Source organism: Papaver somniferum, unplaced genomic scaffold, assembly GCF_003573695.1.
Source record: "Papaver somniferum cultivar HN1 unplaced genomic scaffold, ASM357369v1 unplaced-scaffold_24, whole genome shotgun sequence".
Lineage (NCBI taxonomy): Eukaryota > Viridiplantae > Streptophyta > Magnoliopsida > Ranunculales > Papaveraceae > Papaver > Papaver somniferum.
In genome coordinates, this window is record NW_020634374.1 from 3,644,080 (window position 1) to 3,659,432 (window position 15,353).

General features: G+C 38.0%; 4 protein-coding genes across 4 annotated transcripts; all 4 read left to right on the forward strand.

Moving 5' to 3' along the window:
- The first annotated feature begins 267 nt into the window (after positions 1 to 267).
- On the forward strand, positions 268 to 3,433 carry LOC113341045. Its single transcript, XM_026586081.1, has 7 exons — positions 268 to 652; positions 849 to 964; positions 1,081 to 1,162; positions 2,006 to 2,065; positions 2,188 to 2,295; positions 2,703 to 2,748; positions 3,139 to 3,433. The coding sequence occupies exons 1-7, from the start codon at positions 446 to 448 to the stop codon at positions 3,345 to 3,347; spliced, it is 828 nt and encodes a 275-aa protein (XP_026441866.1). The 5' UTR covers positions 268 to 445; the 3' UTR covers positions 3,348 to 3,433.
- Positions 3,434 to 3,587: 154 nt separating this feature from the next.
- On the forward strand, positions 3,588 to 6,613 carry LOC113341068. The gene is made up of 7 exons (XM_026586100.1): positions 3,588 to 3,750; positions 4,053 to 4,295; positions 4,389 to 4,917; positions 5,143 to 5,488; positions 5,602 to 5,700; positions 5,816 to 5,936; positions 6,124 to 6,613. The coding sequence occupies exons 2-7, from the start codon at positions 4,088 to 4,090 to the stop codon at positions 6,327 to 6,329; spliced, it is 1,509 nt and encodes a 502-aa protein (XP_026441885.1). The 5' UTR covers positions 3,588 to 3,750; positions 4,053 to 4,087; the 3' UTR covers positions 6,330 to 6,613.
- Positions 6,471 to 12,228, forward strand: LOC113341067 (DEAD-box ATP-dependent RNA helicase 52B-like). The gene is made up of 7 exons (XM_026586099.1): positions 6,471 to 6,585; positions 6,777 to 8,301; positions 8,405 to 8,488; positions 9,406 to 9,648; positions 10,320 to 10,487; positions 10,598 to 10,711; positions 11,156 to 12,228. Exons 2-7 carry the CDS (start codon positions 7,582 to 7,584, stop codon positions 11,762 to 11,764), a joined length of 1,938 nt encoding a protein of 645 aa, XP_026441884.1. The 5' UTR covers positions 6,471 to 6,585; positions 6,777 to 7,581; the 3' UTR covers positions 11,765 to 12,228.
- A 457-nt stretch (positions 12,229 to 12,685) lies between these two features.
- LOC113341027 (uncharacterized protein At2g34160-like) lies at positions 12,686 to 15,128 on the forward strand. Its single transcript, XM_026586066.1, has 5 exons — positions 12,686 to 12,939; positions 13,047 to 13,095; positions 14,087 to 14,149; positions 14,241 to 14,305; positions 14,670 to 15,128. The coding sequence occupies exons 1-5, from the start codon at positions 12,823 to 12,825 to the stop codon at positions 14,763 to 14,765; spliced, it is 390 nt and encodes a 129-aa protein (XP_026441851.1). The 5' UTR covers positions 12,686 to 12,822; the 3' UTR covers positions 14,766 to 15,128.
- The last annotated feature ends 225 nt before the right edge of the window (positions 15,129 to 15,353 follow it).

Sequence of the window (15,353 nt, forward strand, 5' to 3'; positions counted from 1 at the left end):
AATACGGAAACTACTATTTATACGGAAACTGAGTTTCCGTCACATATAGGGAAGGGATGAAAGGCCATCATAGTGGAGCTGTTTTGTAACCCATATCCCTTCCTTTTATTTGAGGGATAGCCGGATAGGGAAGGGGTGACCTATACCATAGTGCTTGGCATAATGGTTGGCAATTCATATTTTCCCCTACATTTGGAGGATAGGGAAGGGAAACGGGGCACCATGGTAATCGGTCTTACGTCGTACAGGGGTAACTCGGTTCCCAGTTTCCTTGATATTCATTTATCACTGGGAGTCTGGGAGACTGGGAGACTGGGACTCCAATTCCATGAGCAAAACACGCTAAATAGTTTACAACTTTTAATCTCCTTTACAGATTCTACGAATCACACTCGCAGAGGCTCTACACATTATAAGGCGTTTTCACTAGCTGTGTTATTCAGATATGTTGAGACATTTATTAGTTAGGGCAACAACCCAGAAACAATCAAGACTTCTTCTTCTTCCACAGTTGAATCAACGGAGGGAAATACATAGTAGGAATAAAAAGGCTATGGAATTAATAGCAAAAGGATGGAATGCTTTACAGGAAGTTGATAGAGTTATTGATTTTACTGAACCTACAGACCCACGTCTTCATCCTCTATTCAGAGTAAGAAAAAGATAAACAACCCCTTTCTGCTAACATCAATTTCAGGTTTATTAGGTTTAATCAGAGTGAAATGATGATTTTTTTTTTTTTTTTGTCATTTTTATCAATTTTAAGTTTTACTAGGTTAGGTTTATTAGGTTTAATCAGTGAAATGCTGATAGATAGTTCACATTTTTTGGGTTTTTGTGTGTAATAGACTGCAAAACAAAATTTTGAACTGGCTTTGGAGGTGGACAATTCGAATACTCATGCAAGGTATTGGTTGTCTAGGTTGCATCTGAAGTATCAAGCACCTGGGTCATGTAAAGCCATGTGAGTAAACCCCCTAAGGTTTTTGGTTTATTACATATTATTGATCTGTACAATATTGATAAAAATCAAGGAAATGAGATTTGAATTTGTGTTTTCTGGTTATTCCTTTCCAACAGTGGAGCTGCTCTACTAGTGGAGGCGGCAAACATGGGTGATGCAGATGCACAATATGAGCTAGGTCGCCGTTTGAGAGTTGAGGTTAGGCTCTTCTTCCATTGCCTTGATACACGAACTACATTACAACTGATTTCATTTTAGTTGCCATTTCCTAGCATTACAGTATAGAATTTTAAGCGTGATATACCTCTAGCCAAGAACCCGAATCCAAGATGTTGGATTCCTTGGTTATGATGTGGTTTAGAGGTAGACACCAAATATGTAGATATTCAGTCTAGCATATGTGGTGTTATGATCTGGGCCAGGTTTGAGAATTGATGTGGTTGGATTCCTTGGATCATGATGTGGTTTAGAGGTAGATTTCAGTTATGCGGACACAAATCATGTAGATATTCAGTCTAGCATATGTGGTGTTATGATTTGGGCCACCGTTTGAGCAATGATGTGGTTGGATTCCTTGGTGTAGAGGTAGACTCCAATTATGCGGACACAAATCATGTAGATATTCAGTCTAGCATACGTGGTGTTATGATTTGGGCCGCCATTTGAGAATTGAGGTTAGGCTCTTCTTCTGTTGCCTTGATGCGTACACAGACTATATTCCAACTGATTTCATTTTCATAGATTGCCATTTCCTAGCATTACATTTTAAAATTTTAAGCGTGATATACCTCTAGTGAAGAACCCAAATCTAAGAGGTTGGATTGTTCTTGATGTGGTTTAGAGATAGGTTTGTAATATTCTACTGGTTGTAACTCCAAATATGTGGATAAAAATCATGTATATATTGAGCATGTGCCAAAACCAGCAGTCTAGCATATTTAGTGGTATATAGGCTTTTAGCACACTATATAAAGTTTCAAGGTATCCTGTACATTTCTGTATTGATTCCTTCCTCTCTTTTTTTTGGTTTGGGTTTGACAGAATCCTTATGTCCAATCAGAACAACAAGCTTTTCATTATTTGGAGAAAGCCATTGAACAGGTACGCAGCTTTCTTCGATTCACATATCATAGATAAAAATTCTTTCGGGATGATATTGAGCTTCATATCGTTGAACATAGCATGTCCTAATCACCTACTGACTTCTGATTTTCGTGTTCTAGTTGCATCCAGGTGCTCTGTATCTTATGGGCGCGGTGTATTTGACTGGGGAGTGGGTGAAGCAAGATATGGCATCTGCTTTGTGGTGTTTCCATAGAGCTTCAGAGAAGGTGATAAGACCTTGTTTTTGCATTATCACAACATTAATGACAATTCTTTCTATTTCATCTCTGATCTTCCATGGGTTTTTTAGACATCGTAAGGAATTAGCATAACCAGGAAGCACACATGATAGTCAGAGTAGAATTTTGGGGAACTCATGAATGTGCTTTCCTAAAATATGTTTGTTTTCATTTATATTTGAAGAAACCATGCGTTGTCCGTAAGCTAAAGTTGTACATGGTTAGCAGGGAAAGCTGCCACTGCATTCATGATCAATGATGTTGCTTGTTTAAGAGAGTCACACTTGATCAAATTTCTTAACTGGAAAAAAAAGGATTGTAGAATTATTATTTTTAATGGGCGAATCCTACTTGAATAGATGACTTACATTACGTGTCACCGTAAATTTTTGCAGGGACATGCTGGTGCAGCCATAGCATATGGATCACTTCTATTAAAGGGTAAATATTCTCTGGTCAAACTTAATTTGGTCATATGTATTGAGCATTTCTTAGTTAAAGGCTGAAAGATTGGATTTTCAAAAAAATTTCATCTCTTTGATCAGGAGAAGCATCCTAATACTTACTATAAACATAACCTACTCCACCATCCCAGTGACAGTTTGAGTCCCTGCCATTAGGATGGTGGGTTCCCTTGGGTCACTTTAAAAGTGAGTCAGCAAAATTGGGCTCCCCGAAACATATGAAAACATATTTCTCATTTACCTCATTAGAATCATTGAAACCAAGTCAGATTTCATTTTTAGATTTTGAGGTGTATTCCAAAACTCTGCATGGAGTATCTTCTCTCAATAAGATTATGACTGTACTATATGATTCTTGCCTTGTTAGGTGCTGAAGTACCAGAAGCTATAACAAAGTTCAATGCAAGAAGTATTCCCTCCTCCAAAGCAAAGAAGAACAACGTGGCTGTTCCCGATGAGGACTCTACGGAGTTGGCAAAAGAACAATTTGAAATCGCAGCGAAAGCCGGATCTGATCTTGGGCTGATATGGTTGAAAAGGCTCGAAGATGAACAGAAACTTAAAGCGGCTCAATAGTCGCAATTTACATGAATACTTGTATACTGTTTTACATAAATTTTCTACATGACATGAGAAGATGGAATGGAAAATTATATTCTTCATTTCTTTTGTGCATGTGTTTTACAACTCTTTTTATTAAAAAAACATCCTGACAATGACTGTAGATTCCATATTGGCCTCACAAGTTTCCCATCCCATCTTTAGCAAGGATATAGTACAATAATCAAAAGTGACAAATAACTGAATCCAGCTGTTTTAGGTTTGCATATTGAAAGAAGACCATGGACAGTAAAATCTGTATAGAGATGCAGATATTTTACTTAATCATCTTGCCATGGGATTAGAAGCAAATGGAGAAGAAAAGAAAATATATGCTCTCTTGGTTTTCAATTTCTCCTGCAACTCAACTACATGATAGGTACTTTCTCTGTCTGTCTCTCACCCACACACACACACACTTTTAACAGAGGTTAGAGCTCCAGCAATGGCAGAGCTCAGTAGCTTAGACAATCCACCCCAGGAGCTATTAAATCTCTTTATTTTGACTCCACTAGTTTTCTTACTCAAAATTTGCTCAGAATTTTATGTCTGGTCTCAGTCTTGATAGCAATTTTTACTACCTTTGGCATTTATTTCTTATCTAAAAGCTCAGTACCATAGTCAATTCTTCAGTTGTAGATAAGATCAATCAACCATTCATGACTTATCTTTTTTTAACAGGTAGAATTCTTTATGATTGATTCATCCTTCAGAAGATGAGTTCAAGATTTCATAATGCCCACTTACAAACTCCACAAATTCCTTGCCTCCGGAATCCTAAGCGTGCCGTTGCTCGTCGTTATTCTCTCTTCCATCCGATATTCACTTCCCCGACTGCGTTCTGGACGGTACATGATTTGAGTACAATCTCATCAGATTTCAGTTGTAAAGCTGCTTCTTCAGCTGGAGCAGCTGACTACAACGGTATGATTTTTTTTTGCTACCAACAATGAAATTTTCAATTACTACATTTGGCGGATTCAGTTTAGCTTATCGAATGTTAACCACAATATCCAGAACAATTGTTGGGTTCTAAAAAGAAGAAGAAATCGCAGAGGATAGCTGGAATAGAACAGGATGAGTTGCTGGATCCAGTAGATTTGGCTGATCCAGACAGTTGTTTTTGTGAATTCAGAGGAGTCCAGGTACACTACAAGGTTGCTGGGGAAGAAGGAATTGAAGAAAATGGAGCAAATGTACTGTCTGTAAACCAAGATTCTTCAAAAGAATTAGTTACCAATCAACCTTCCAAAAAACGGTTTCCCATGGTACTACTACATGGTTTTGGGGCTTCAGTATTTTCGTGGGATCAAGTTTTGAAGCCTTTGGCTCAGTGCATTGGTTCCAAAGTGATTGCTTTTGACAGACCTGCTTTTGGGTTGACCTCAAGGATATTCAGTGCGCCAAATACTAGGAATGCATCAACTCAAAATTCAAGTGAAGAAACAGATTTGCAACCTTTGAACCCTTACTCAATGATGTTTTCTGTTCTCGCTACCATGTATTTCATCAACTTATTAGTAGCTGAGAAGATAATTCTGGTGGGGTAAGCACTCAATCACCAAGTATGAGTTGATACTGCGCGCCTTATTTACTTTCCCATATTTCGTGATTCCAAGTAGATGTACTAGTCAAAATTACCCGCAACCCTGATATTTTCACCATTCAGTTAGATTAGAAATGAAGTGCACTGTTTCTTTTAACTTGTCTTCCTTGATAGCTAGCTGACATTGAACTGTCCAATTCTGAAACAATCAACGACATCCATCAGGCACTCAGCGGGGTCTCTCGTAGCACTTAATACATACTTCGAAGCTCCTGAGCGCGTTGCTGCACTGATCCTTGTTGCTCCTGCAATTGCTGCCCCTCTTAGTATTTCACAACAAAAACTCATGAAGGAAGACCAGCAGGAAACAGAAAATCAGGCGAACGATGTTGGTCCCAGATCAAAGGTTGGAAGGAACCCATTTTCACACATAGTGAATGCTTTGTCCAAAATTTCCACATACATTGCAATGGCGGTTACAGGTACACTGAAAGCGATTGCTAAAATAGCCAACTCGTTGTTTAAGAAAGCCTTGAAGTTAATTCTGCGTACTTCCCTTGCCGCTGCACTGGTATGCATACCTCTTCACTATCCAGTTCTTTGTGCCACTTTTCTGTTTTCACTTGGCAAGGCATTCAAATATCCTTTACCATTTCTCCAAATTGTGGCTGTTTGGATTTCCAGATAAGGATTGTGATAGATAAATTTGGTATAGCTGGCATTAAGAATGCATGGTATGATGGAAGTCAAGTCACTGATAATATCTTACAGGGCTATACAAAGGTGACATTCTTATATATCATTACTCATTTGTTTTTGTTACTCAACTAGTCCAATATTCGGTTTCGTGTTATTATGGCCTATCTTGTTGACTCAATATCAATACATCATACTGCAGCCACTGAAGACTAAGGGTTGGGACAAGGCCTTGCTTGAATTCGTGGTAGCTATGCTGACAGATTCTGAATCTGAATCAAAACCACCTTTGTCACAAAGACTGAAAGACATATCTTGTCCTGGTACGTTCAACAATTTTCCTTCTAGGTTGCAAAAACCCCATGTCGCCAATGTTATAAGAGCAGTTTTGCTGCTTCACTGAATACTGCAACTCAGGATTAACCTACAGCATTATATAAGATTCTCTCTATTAGCACTCTTGACTTGATTGTTTTTTTTTTTTGATGTATGTAATGTAATACTGTGCAGTACTTATCATAACCGGTGACACTGACCGACTTGTCCCTTCTTGGAATGCTGTGAGATTGTCACGAGCTATACCAGGTTCTCAACTTGAAGTGATAAAGAACTGTGGGCATTTACCTCAAGAAGAAAAAATTGAAGATTTTATTTCAATTGTCCGGAAATTCTTACAAAAAATTGATGTGGTTCCAGGAGAAGAAGAAGAAGAATAAATCCTACAATCGACACCATAAGAAATGCTCGTCGCGTATTTGCTTCCTCACATTAGGTGAACTTCAGAAGAATTAAACAGACATTTCAATTCCGGAATTTTCAAAATGTTTCACATTTTGAGTATACAGTTTTAACAGGCATGAATAATGAGTCTTTGTATGACTGCAACTGCAAGTTTGTTAAGTCAACTGCTTAACATGGACTTACATAGTTCATAGAGAAAGTGTGTTTGAACTGGCGTTAACTGAATTCAAGGTTCGTATTCTGGCTTTCTTAGCTAAGACGTCCATCTTGTTTGTTTGTTTGAGTCTTACTCGCGATCTCAATCTGCCTCGACATCTGACTCAACGCCAATCAACTCTCAGATCGTTTGTTTTCCATTTTTCTAATATTTGACTCGAAAATCTGACTCGGCTCATAATCTGATTCGTGACTGTTTTGTCCAGGTATCATTTTGTACCTGACCCGCTGAATTAAAATAAAAAAAATTATAATTTTGAATCAGACATAACGAGTCAGATTCAGATATTATAAATCAGATCTAGACGACTCATATCCTAGAACAAGTCTATTCCCCCACATGGCAGGGTACTGATATCCGTCGAAATGTGAATAAATGAAGTGCCGATTGTGCCTAACCTGAGGCCCTGGTCCAACCACAGAGTCGACAAGCATGTCACTCGGGTCCAGTAAATATAAAATGTAGACAGACAGACATCCGTTACGCCGCGTCTATGATGTGCCACTACTATTACGACCACTACATTTAATATGATTGTATTCTTCCGAAAAAGCCCCAACTACCTTGGAATCTCACACGCACTCTTTCTCGACTAATAGAAAGACAGAGAAATGAGAGCTGTTTTCTAGGGTTTTTATTCTTCACTTCACTTCATTTTTCATGGGGAACTAGAACTACTTCAGTTCCACTTCCTCTAGGGTTTATCATCATCATCATCTTCATCATTTCAGCTTCCCATTCTCATCTATTCATCACCTTTTTCAAGAAGAATTTCTGAGTTTTTTTTTTCTTTTCTACATTCCCCGAGATCAAGGTTTTGAAAATCATTTTCTAGGGTTTGTTTTTTTCATTTTCCCACTTTAAATATGAGTTAATCTAAATCTCTGTGTTTGTTTTATCAACTTGCAAGTTGTTTTGGGGATTTTTTTAATTAGGGTTTTGAAAGTGTGTGTGTGGTGTGATCTGTTGTTGATCCTAGTGTTTCTGTGTGTATTAGTGAGTGAGTGACAATGTCTTGGGCTGATGTAGCTGATAACACTGCTGGAGGTGGTGGTGGTTCTAGACCTACTAGACCATCATATGTTCCACCTCATTTGAGAGGGCTTAACCCATTAGCACAAGAGTTTCCACCTATTCAATCAGCTAATGATTCATCTGGGGGGTCTTCCTTGAATCCGTCTAGGAGTAGGGAGTTTGTTAGACCTAGAGGTGGTGGTAGTGGAGGAGGAGGAGGTAGATGGGGTGCTGCTGGTGGTACTGGTGGGAGAAGGAACTATGAGCCAAACCCATTTGAGGTTGCTGATAAATTTGCTGAATTAGGTGTTACTGAAGTTGAAGGAGGAGAGGAGGGTAATGTTGGTCTTGGGGGTATTAATTTTGATGCTTATGAGGATATTCCTGTTGAAACTAGTGGAACTGATGTGCCGCAGCAGGTGAATACGTTTGCGGAGATTGATTTAGGGGAAGCTTTGAATCAGAATATTATGAGATGCAAATATGTGAAGCCTACACCTGTTCAACGCCACGCAATTCCAATTGTTGCTGCTGGAAGGGATTTAATGGCTTGTGCACAAACTGGCTCTGGAAAAACTGCAGCATTTTGTTTTCCTATTATCAGTGGGATTATGAAGAGGCTTCAAATGCAGCAGAATATTCCCGGCCGTGGTAATGGAAGAGTTGCTTATCCTTATGCTCTTATTATTTCTCCTACTAGAGAGTTGTCTTGCCAGGTGAAAATTGCTAAGTGTTTTATTTTAGTTTCTGTTAATGATTGTTATTAGTGATGTAGAGACACTTTCCTAATTACTCAATTTGGGTTTTGTTGTCATGCAGATACATGATGAAGCGAAAAAGTTCTCTTATCTGACTGGTGTTAAAGTTGCTGTTGCATATGGTGGAGCACCGATGCATCAGCAGGTTTGTTGCTCGCCTGCATACTTCTTTTGTTTGTATTCACTGGCTATGTTAAATGGAGCTGATTGATTCTTTTGTTTCTTATTTGTTCATATGCTGTAATTGGTATAATTCTTTGAGTAGATTTTGGCATTGCAGTAGATATCTATAAGCATTTTAAAATGTTGTATATCACATCATTTGTAGCTTTACTATGTTCTTCCTTCACACGTATACAGGAGTTCTATGTTTTGTTTTTTTGTAGGTGCATTTGAGCTTAAGCAATGAATATATTTTTTATTGATTGTTCCATGGGTTGAGTCTAACCATCCATAACTATAGCCTATAGTATCGACACCTGCTTAGCATGAACTTGGACAAGTACACAAAGTTATTTTATTCTGGATTTAAGTTAGATAAGAAAGCATATCTCTTAAAGAAATATAACTGATGTTTGTAAGTGTGTGAAACCATGATAATAGTTCTAGTTCAATTGCTTTTGGTTTATAATAAGTCATAACTGTTAGAATGAAGTATGTTGGTTTTTTGAACAAATGTTTCATTTGAACGTTCATTGGCGTGGTGCTTAGGGATATTACTTTTAATGCTTATTTGGAACTTTTTTGCTGGTAATAAATTAGCGATTCTCTAAGTACACTGGTTCTGTTGTGATTTGATTATATTGGTTTTTGTTACAATGCTAGTTTGTCGCGGGTTAGCTGCAGTTATAGATCTGTATATGTTTTTCTCTTCTCTTTCTCCATGTTTCAGTGAATTCTGTTTCTGTCATGGCATAAAATGGATTACCTATTTATTTACTTAGAATTTGAAACTGTTTCTTTACAATTCTGTCATGTTGCCTATCAGGCTTTTGCTAATTTTTTGCTTCGTATGAGATTTGTGAAGGCACTTACTTGCTGTCGTATTCTTGTTATTCCCAGCTGCGTAATTTGGAAAGAGGTGTTGACATTCTTGTTGCCACTCCTGGTCGCTTGGTGGATTTGATTGAAAGAGCTAGAGTATCTCTTAGCATGATAAGCTATCTGGCGTTGGATGAGGCTGACAGGATGCTGGATATGGGCTTTGAGCCTCAGATAAGGAAGATAGTTCAGCAGATGGACATGCCTCCCCCTGGTGAGCGGCAGACGATGCTCTTCAGTGCCACTTTTCCAGCTGAGATACAGGTTTGTTCTTGCCGCCTCTTCATCTGCTTGGTAATAGTTAAAATCAGATGAATAAATTATGTCTTGTGTTTTGACTTGATTAAAAGTTTCGGCTTTCTTCTTTTACTCTTTAAATGATGCTTTATGAATATTTTCTTTGACAAGTCGCTGCTTTATGAAAATCTTTTATGGCTTCTGTGCACAACAACCACTTTCCCTAAGCTTTTTATTGGTCAATGTTTGTTTTAGAAGCTTCCATAGATTGATTGTCATCCTGTTATGGACCTCTGTTTGGAGTTTATGGACCCTTTGATTTGTGATTAAACTGCCTCTGTCTGTAATTTGTGGTGGTGATAGTATCTGTAGTAACCTGATAGAATAATTCTACTTTTTTCTTGAGAAGAGATGGGAAGCATGTTCAATCTCAGTTGATTAATTAGTTGACTCAGCTCCTTGTTGTTTGAAGAAACTTGCATCAAATGAATGTTGATACCTTCACTAACCTATGTGGCCATCTCCCTTCGTAATGAGTGTTGTTTGAAGAACTTGCTTATGTCTTGGAGTTTGTTCTGTGCGATCAGTTTAAAGTTTTTGCTTTTCTTTTTGATATATATTTGGTTGAACAATGGTGCATTTTCAAATTTTACGTTGTTGATATATTGTTTCTTACTTTACTTGGTTTGTTTTTTCAGAGGCTGGCTTCTGATTTTCTTTCGAACTATATTTTCCTAACCGTTGGAAGGGTTGGGTCTAGCACTGAACTAATTGAGCAGAGGGTTGAATATGTTCTTGATACGGACAAAAGAAGCTTCTTGATGGATCTTCTTCATACCCAAAGAGAGAATGGCACTTACGGAAAGGTATTGATGCTTCGCACACTTAAAAAAGATTGACTCATTTGTTTACTGTAACTTTAAAACTTTTTTTTTCTTTTCTTTCTATTTGACAAAGTGTGCTCGTTTTTCTGCAGCAAGCGTTGACTTTAGTTTTTGTGGAGACAAAGAGAGGAGCTGATGCATTGGAGCATTGGCTGACGATAAATGGTTTTCCTGCAACAGCAATACATGGGGATAAAGTTCAAATGGTATGCTTTTTCTTTTAACCTTCAGTTCCTGGTGTCAGAAATCAGTATATCCTGGGATTGCTCTATCCTGAATCGGTCTATCTTTGGGTTGCTCTATCCTTGTTTCAGGAATCAGTGTATTGCACTGTTTAGGTTCTGCATCAGACTTTGTTCTGTCGCATCTGCAGTAGATTGGATAAGCTTATACTGTATAAACCATCCTTCTGTTGTGATATATAGATAACATGAGAGCAGTCAGGTTACTTGCTGTTGATGTTACCTGATGATGTAAATTTTGATGGGGAAGTACGATTGAGTACTTCTTATTTGCTAACTATTGTGTGTTATGAATGCTACAATGTATAACTCATGTCCAGGCTTGATTACTATGCGTGCTAGTCCTTGACTGCCTGTGTGGTTGGCCTTTTGCTACTGTTATTCAAACTCTCTTTCAATGATATGCAGGAGCGAGAACAAGCTTTGAGATCGTTCAAGACTGGTGCAACGCCAATTATGGTAGCGACAGATGTTGCTGCACGAGGGCTTGACATACCACATGTTGCACATGTCATCAATTTTGACCTGCCAAAAGACATAGATGATTATGTTCATCGAATAGGGCGTACTGGTCGTGCTGGCAAGTCAGGCATTGCAACAGCTTTCTTCAATGAAGGCAACCAGGGCATCTCCAAATCACTTTTAGAACTCCTGCAGGAAGGAAACCAGGCGGTTCCCACTTGGCTCAATCAGTATGCTGAAAGGGCCTCCTATGGTGGTGGTGGTGGCAGGGGTCGTCGACAGGGCGGCGGTAGGTTTGGTGCCCAGGATTACCGAAGAGATCAACCTTCCAGAGGTGGAAGTAATTACTATGGTGGTGGAGGTGGATATGGTGGAGGTGGAAGTGGATACGGTGGCGGAGGTGGATATGGTGGTGGTGGTGGTGGATATGGAAATGATGCATATGGTGGTGGGTCTGGTGCTAGCTCTGGTTATTATGCTGCTGCACCTGCACCTTCCTATGGTGGTTATAGTTATGGGCAGCAGGAATCTATTGTCCCAAGCGGTTGGGATTAAGGAAGTGATCACTATCTCTTGCTAGTTACCATTCTACTCTATCGAAAAATCAGTTATATTAGTTTTATGGTATATATAGCGTAGTATACTTCTCTAGCAATGAAAGGAAAAAGACTAACTACATAACTGAAAGAAGAAGACCTTGACAATTGGTGGTGATCTTCTTCATTACCCTATTTGAGGTGTTTCCCACCCAATACATATATAAACATGTCTTTTGTTTTTTGGGTTTTATATCAGGGTTTCTTTTTGTTAGAGAGGGGAGAAGGAGGGGATTGTTTTGGTTACCCTTATATCTCTCTCTCTCTGTTTTTTGACCTGATCAAAGGCTTACAGGAAAATTGGGTTCCCTATTGATATTGTTCTCGGCAGCTATTTAACTCAACTACTGTTTGTAGTCACTAATGCTAATTCTTCTTTCAGAATCCATTAATGAAAAAACAGTTGGTTTTATTATCTATTTACTTCTGGTGTCATTCATATTTACTGCTCCAAGTTTCATTTTTTCTGTTTACATGGTTCTATTGCTTTTATCTTCAACTACATCATTGATACTCATAGCAGAAGCATTTTTGCTTCAAGCTGTTAATGCATTCTAGTTACAGCTCGTATTTGCGAAAAAAACAGTGATGGCAATAATTCATCTGACTTGTGATTCAGATATCAGATCATTTGTTTTTCATATTTCTGATCGAACCTAACTAGTTGAGCACATATCTCACTGATTCAAAAATTTCTTTCAAACCTTAAATTTGGGAGTCAGATTCAAATTCAAATGTAATGAGTCAGACTGAGACGAGTCAGCTAAGTATGCCCAGAGAGAAAGATCAACCGAGGGTATTTTGGTCATTTTGAGCAACTAATTACAGTATAGTTAGAGCTATTTAAGCAAACGGAGGCGAACTAAACCAGTTTAGGGATTTTGCTTTAAAATAGAAATTGATTTTCAATTTTGTTTATTTATTAAGCGTCTCTCGCTCTCTCTCTCTTCTCTCTGTGAAAGAACAAAAGAAAGGTTTATAAGCTAGGGTTAGGGTTTTAGACTGCTACACAGAATAATGGAGGAAATTAACGAAGGTTTGAGCAACATTAACATCTCTAGCGACCATAAGAAGAACCGGATTCAGGTTTCTAACACCAAGAAGCCCCTCTTTTTCTATGTTAATCTCGCCAAGGTATAATAAAAACCTCTTTCTCTTTTAGGGTTTCGTTATTAGCATCGTGGTCTTGGTGTTCTCAATCAAATTAGGTCTTGAAATATTGTTAATGTTGTTGTTTACAGAGATACATGCAGCAACACGGCGATGTTGAGCTTTCTGCTCTTGGAATGGGTAATTTCTTCTGTTCTTCCCTTTTAATACTGTTATAATTTCCGGATTTAGTATTGTTGTATAGATTTGGACACTGCTGTCATGTTGTCACCCATTTTATGTATTAATTTGTGTGCTAAACTGTCTGCATTCTATATGCCCTGTTACTGATTTCTTTGAGCTGTGTAATTGTGATTTTTTTTTTTTTGGTAACTTTAGATCTATCACCTAATTGTGATTTACATATGCCTAGATACCGGTTCTGCTAGCCATTGTTTGAATCGTTTTGCTTAGTTTCTTTTGCTCAAGAGTTTGTAATAGGGTGGTGTTGTTTTCTCTGAGGGTTGAGAGTGAGTTATTTACAGAAAAATTAATTTTCTGATTGCTTTCATTAATTCATATGGTAACTGGTGCTAGTAGTACTTTAGGTGCATAACTTCTGCTTAAGTCTGACTCATCCTAGCTTTGTTCAGCATTGAAAATTAGCTGCAGGTCTAGTTACTGTCATTTAGGCTTAGCCTAAGCTGTGCTTGGTTTAGCACCAGGTTTAGCTATTAGCACCATGTTTAGGTCAAAGCGCACCGGAGCACTATTTTATGAATCACAGCGGACACTATAATAGATTGTAGTATATCTGTTGATCTCATTCACTCAGCACAAATATGTACATGTAGATCATCATTAATTACCAAAGAAACTGTAATGAGATTTCTTGATTTCTTTTGTTGAAGGTCAATGCTAGAATATTTGTGGATTCTAAAAAGTAAAAAACAATGGCCTTGCTTATCTAGAAAAATATTTGTGGTTGACATATTGGAAGCGTCATTGATTGTTTGGCCACACTGGTCTGGCTGCAGATTCATCCTGTTTTTTGTTTCTACTACAATTTCAATATTGACTTAGCTGTAAAGTCTTACATGCTACTACTCAAGAATTTTATTTTGTTTTCTTTTGGCTCCAATTGTCTGTGGTTAATGTTTCCATCTGCTTTCTTGTTCTTGTGTACTTGCAGCAATTGCAACTGTTGTGACCATTGCGGAGATTCTAAAAAACAATGGCCTTGCTGTTGAGAAGAGTAAAATTCTTTGACTCTCTCACCTTATCATAGGTTCTGTAAAGTGTTAAACCTCTTGTTGAGCTCATTTTCTTTAATTTTCTGTCTGCAGAGATCACGACTTCAACTGTTGATATGAAGGATGAATCAAGAGGAAGACCCATCCAAAAAGCAAAAGTAAGTCTTCAGATATCTAGGCATGAAGAGGTTTTTCTGGCTTTCTTCTTGTCTTAGACTCCTAGATGGAATTTGATTTCTTTTATTCCTTAATCTTGTGAATGGAGTAGTTTACTTGAAATTTTGAAATTACATGAACTCATGCTTAGTGTGTCTTTAGGAAATTATCTGATGTGTGGGGAATCAGATGGTTTAAACGGTCTGGAGTTTGGTAAATTTGTCAACCCAAGTTAGGTAATAGGGATCAACAAAGTGTTCAATAATATGGAACCCCTTTTCTTTTTTATCCTAGTCTGGTCATAATTTGAGTTCTCTTCGTGCTTTAACTTGACCTCACATAAATCGATGATATGTTGGACTTCAGATTGAGATATTGCTGGGGAAGACTGAGAACTTTGATGAGTTGATGGCAGCCGCAGCAGAGGAAAGAGAAGCTGCAGATGCGGAGGAGCAAGGTTAACCTGATGTGTGAAGTTGTCTATTTAGTATCTATTTTGTCTGCGTTAAACTGTGTTCTCGGCTTGAAATTTTGGAGGCTGGCCCATGACAAAGTAGAACCTGAAAATTTAATTTGTTTATCTTCTAACCTGAGTTTTGTTTATATGGGTTAAGCATCAAAAATTTTAAATAACTATGGTTAATCAAATCAACCCTGTTATCTCTTCTGCTCTTTTATTTCAAGTCTTAGACCAATGTCCCATGAATTTAGTTACCTTCCTGCACTTTTTTATTTCAGGTTCAATTAAGAACTATATATTGTAAGTACATGTTGAGCACTGCTGAGTTACAGCAGTTATAGAAAGACTAATTTTGCCTGCCAAAACCGTATACTCATTATTGAATGGTTTGTTTATTTTTTCTGAACTTCGAATATAGCATGACTAGTCTTGAGTCTAACCTTCTGCAGCTAAAAATCAATGCTCTCTCCTCTTTTCCTCTCTCTAAGCAGGCGATTTCAGGCGACCCAGTTTTCTTCTCCGGCAAACTCTAACTGCTCAGATCCTCTTGGAGTGGATCTGAGCAGTACCCTCTTTACTTTTCAGTTTCT

Excerpts from the sequence above, each read along its gene's own strand:
- LOC113341045 (XM_026586081.1), top strand. The coding sequence starts at position 446 with ATGTTGAGACATTTATTAGTTAGGGCAACAACCCAGAAACAATCAAGA. Across the intron at positions 1,163-2,005 it reads GTCGCCGTTTGAGAGTTGAG|AATCCTTATGTCCAATCAGA; the intron begins GTTAGGCTCTTC and ends TGGGTTTGACAG. Across the intron at positions 2,749-3,138 it reads TGGATCACTTCTATTAAAGG|GTGCTGAAGTACCAGAAGCT; the intron begins GTAAATATTCTC and ends TTGCCTTGTTAG.
- LOC113341068 (XM_026586100.1), top strand. The coding sequence starts at position 4,088 with ATGAGTTCAAGATTTCATAATGCCCACTTACAAACTCCACAAATTCCT. Across the intron at positions 5,489-5,601 it reads CTTCCCTTGCCGCTGCACTG|ATAAGGATTGTGATAGATAA; the intron begins GTATGCATACCT and ends TTGGATTTCCAG. Across the intron at positions 5,701-5,815 it reads TCTTACAGGGCTATACAAAG|CCACTGAAGACTAAGGGTTG; the intron begins GTGACATTCTTA and ends ATCATACTGCAG.
- LOC113341067 (XM_026586099.1), top strand. The coding sequence starts at position 7,582 with ATGTCTTGGGCTGATGTAGCTGATAACACTGCTGGAGGTGGTGGTGGT. Across the intron at positions 9,649-10,319 it reads CTTTTCCAGCTGAGATACAG|AGGCTGGCTTCTGATTTTCT; the intron begins GTTTGTTCTTGC and ends TTGTTTTTTCAG. Across the intron at positions 10,712-11,155 it reads ATGGGGATAAAGTTCAAATG|GAGCGAGAACAAGCTTTGAG; the intron begins GTATGCTTTTTC and ends AATGATATGCAG.
- LOC113341027 (XM_026586066.1), top strand. The coding sequence starts at position 12,823 with ATGGAGGAAATTAACGAAGGTTTGAGCAACATTAACATCTCTAGCGAC. Across the intron at positions 12,940-13,046 it reads TCTATGTTAATCTCGCCAAG|AGATACATGCAGCAACACGG; the intron begins GTATAATAAAAA and ends TGTTGTTTACAG. Across the intron at positions 14,306-14,669 it reads GACCCATCCAAAAAGCAAAA|ATTGAGATATTGCTGGGGAA; the intron begins GTAAGTCTTCAG and ends GTTGGACTTCAG.